The sequence below is a fragment of the Rhinolophus ferrumequinum genome, chromosome X, assembly GCF_004115265.2.
Source record: "Rhinolophus ferrumequinum isolate MPI-CBG mRhiFer1 chromosome X, mRhiFer1_v1.p, whole genome shotgun sequence".
NCBI classification, from domain to species: domain Eukaryota; kingdom Metazoa; phylum Chordata; class Mammalia; order Chiroptera; family Rhinolophidae; genus Rhinolophus; species Rhinolophus ferrumequinum.
In genome coordinates, this window is record NC_046284.1 from 106,397,897 (window position 1) to 106,401,796 (window position 3,900).

Here is a 3,900-nt window from a genome sequence, read left to right on the forward strand (position 1 = left end):
AAAAAAAAAAAAATGGCACTCTGATTACACTGCATTTTATAGCGTGCAGGACACCTTGGACCAGCTTGGTGTTTACTCTAGATTTCACTGTCATCCCACCCAGCTTCTGCCTTCACCAACGCGCAAGTTCTTTTCCTTCCCTGCCAGCTAGCCAGCCATAAGGGAGAGGCAGGTGTGTCCTTTGTTGTCAGTAATTCTCTAATGTGAAAAGGGGCAGCATAGTCATTTTAAACTTGATCCAACCTCTTTGCATCATATAAAGTTAAACAGCTAAAAGAAGTAAAATAAGAAGGCAATGCTTGTGGAACGTACAGTGTGTACTGGAGGTGCGTGCCTCATTATGATTCGCCTGCTTGCTTCTCCTGTTCAGTCGTTTCTTTTGAAGGCAGTGGATTTTTCTCTTGCGTTTCTGTCTTCTTCAATTTCGACTCATTGAATTTCTTAATCTCAGCCATATCGGGTTTGTCAGACATGGTTGCAAAGGAAGTGGAGCATGGCGAGTGAACTAGTGGAGTCTGATCTGCTTAGTGGCGGTCGTGGAGTCCCAATTTATATTTCTTAATCTCTTCACCTTTTTCACCCTGCCCTTGACCTTCCTCCCATCTATCACCACGACAGATCCAGTACCCATCTGACACCATACATAATTACTACAATATTACCGACTATATTCCTTGTGCTGTACCCTACATCCCCATAACTACTGTGTAACAACCAATTTGTACTTCTTAATCCCTTCCCCTTTTCATCCACCCCTAACTCCCCTCCCATCTGGCAACCATCAAAATGTTCTCTGTATCTATGAGTTTGTTTCTATTTCATTTGTTTGTTTATTTTGTTCTTTAGATTTCACTTGTATGTGAAATCATATGACATTTGTCTTTTGCTGTCTGGTTTATACCACTCAGCACAATACCATCTAGGTCCATCTGTGTTGTTGCAGATGGCAAGATTTCCTTCTGTTTTACATGTGAGTAATAGTCCATTGTACATATGTACCACCTCTTCTTTATCCATTCATCCATTCAGGGACACCCAGGTTGCCTTCGTATCTTGGCTTATGTAAATAATGCTGCAATGAACATATGAATGAACACGTCCCCTCAAAGTAGCATTTTGGGTTTGTTTGGATAAATACCCAGAAGTGGGATTACTGGGTCCTTCTTTGTCTGTTGCTATAGCCTTTGTTTTAAAGTCTATTTTGTCTGGTATAAGTATTGCTACTCTAGCTGTTTGTTTGTTTCCATTTGCATGAGCTACCTTTTCTCATCCCTTTACTTTTAGTCTGTATATGTGTCTTTAGATCTGAAGTGCATCTCTTGTAGGCAGCATATGTAAGGGTCTTGTTTTCTTATCCACTCAGCTCCTCTGTCTTTTGATTGGAGCATTTAATCCATTTCCATTGAAAGTAATTGTTAATAGGTATGTAGCTTTTGCCATTTTATTATTCATATTTTTTTTTATTTTCATCTTAAAGAAGTCCCTCTAACATTTCTTGTAATACTGGTTTGGTGGTGATGAACTCCTTTAGCTTTTTCTTATCTGGGAAGCTCTTTATCTGTCCTTCACTTCTAAATGACAGTTTTGCTGGGTAGAGTAATCTTGGTTGTAGGAGTTTCACTTTTGAATAAATATTTTGGGACACATTAATAGATTAGTGCCTAGTCAAACACCAAATTGTCAGCTTTCTGAATGAGCCTACATCATTAATTCACACTCAAGTGCCTTCATGTCTACCAGTAACTGGGAGTGAAAATCAAAATATTTCAGGTGTCACCTCAGTAAACTTTAATTAAAAAAGAAAAAAGAAAGCCAAAATATTGAATAGCTGGTATTGCATAGGCATGGACCAATCATTCAGATGCTCAATCTATCAGAAGGCTGCTAGCTGGTTACCATACTGGCACTGGCAGAATATCCCCCCTGCTAAAAACCATATTCCTGGCAGGAAATAGGCAAGAACAGCGGTGTGAAAATGGTATACCATCTTGAGAGGCAGGAAACAAGACAGCTGTGCAAAACTTATTTTATCTAAGAGTCGTCCCTCCTTAGCTTCTTGAAAGTGCAGTTCTCACTCTCAACAGCTTCATCCCTAAGGTTGTCAGATTTAGGTGAACAAAATAACACGGAACTGAGCTAAGTGTGAATTTCAGATTATCAATGAATAATTACTTAATATACAGGGTGCCAAAATAATGTATACCCATGACTTGTATTCATCTTTTGTTATTGGTATATATTGAGTACTACAATTTTAATACAGTTTTTTCCTTACTTAAAATGTCTATACATTGTTTTCGCACTCTCTGTATATATGGGTTAAAAATATTGCATGGACCCAATGTAGACAGGTTTACTCCCAGCCAATCACTAAATATTGCATGAGACATATTTATACAGAAAAAATATCTGAAATTCACATTTAACTGAGCATTCTGTATTTTGTTGACCAACTGTATTCATCTTTGTCTTCTCTTCCTTCTTACACAGGTCATTTTTTACTTAAAATAGATCTAAGTTTTGGGTCCTTCTCTCTACTAAGATATATTACAATAACAACTCACATCTTCTCCCATCCTTGTATCTGGGCACTGTAACTTTGTAGATCATCCTCATAAAGAGTATATTTCCCTACCCTTTGACTTTGATTTCAGCCATGTCACTTGCTTTGACCAATAGAATAGGGCAGACATGACAGTGTGCCATTTCCAAACTTGAGCAATAAGTAAACTTGCAGGCGTCTCCATTTGCCCACCTGCATCACCTTGAGTGCCAGGAGGAGGATGCAGCCACCCCAGCTGAGCCCAATCTAGACCAGTTTACTCGCAGCCAATCACCAGACTCATGAACGAAATACAGGCATACCTCAGAGCTATTGCAGGTTTGGGTCCAGACCACTTTATTAGTGAGTATCTCAATAGAGCGAGTCATAATATTTTTGCTGGTGAAGAGTCTTGCCTTCAATTTGTAAAGAAGTGCAACATCTATGAAGTGCAATAAAGTGAAGGACAATAAAACGAGGTATGCTTGTAAATGCATATTGTTGTTTGCCTGGGAGATTTTGTGGTCACTTGTTACACAGCGCTATTGTTATCATAAGTAACTCACCTTTCCCTTCCCACTTCACGGTTAAGGTGTTAAAAGAGAAGTTCAATAACCGCAATACTGGCTGGTTTTAAGCCACAAAAGGAAGAAAAGAAAATCAATCCCTCCCTATCCATGTAAGAATAAATTATATTACCCCTTTGGCTCCTTCAGGTACTTTGGGAGAATCCCAGTGAAAGCACTAAGAGAAGGGAAACTGATTGAACTTCATGCTAATGCTCCAAGAATTATTGTCTGTCATGTCCCTATTTTAGTTCGAACTGGCATGCTGAGCTTTACTGAGAATTACAGTGTTGGGAGGGAGGATTTGATAAAGCTTGTGTAGCATTACTTTCCTTGAATTCTAGGCTTTTTGTTTCTTTTTACCTGGTGTCTATCTGAATCAAGCACTTCTGATTTTCTGTATTCAGCTAAGGATTAGAGCTAAATAACTTTATTAAAGGCCAATGACCTGTAGTTCAATTCTCCCACACACAGATATATTTTCCTACGTATGTGAAGGCTTTAACATACATAAACACCCCCACAGTTTGATTTCTTTTCCAGTACACTTTCTAAGAGTGTGTGTAGTTGAGCATTTATCTTTGATGTGATTGATACTGTGGTAGTTACTCAGTGAATCTCTATGCCACACAACCTTTCAATTACAGATTGAAGTAATAGCTTGTACAGGTTCATTTGACTTTTATGACACAGAATAAACTGTGAATCTAACTGGATGGTTCAAAGACTGATCATGGAATATTGGTCCATGTATTTCTGGTGTGTCACCTCTCCAAGTTCATCTGGATATCA

At 38.6% G+C, this 3,900-nt stretch overlaps 1 protein-coding gene across 1 annotated transcript; it reads right to left on the minus strand.

Annotated features, from left to right (window-relative positions):
- Nucleotides 1-338: 338 nt before the first annotated feature.
- Nucleotides 339-473, minus strand: LOC117026948 (thymosin beta-4-like). The gene has a single exon (XM_033114247.1). The coding sequence runs from the start codon at nt 471-473 to the stop codon at nt 339-341; it is 135 nt and encodes a 44-aa protein (XP_032970138.1).
- Between the last annotated feature and the right edge of the window lie 3,427 nt (nt 474-3,900).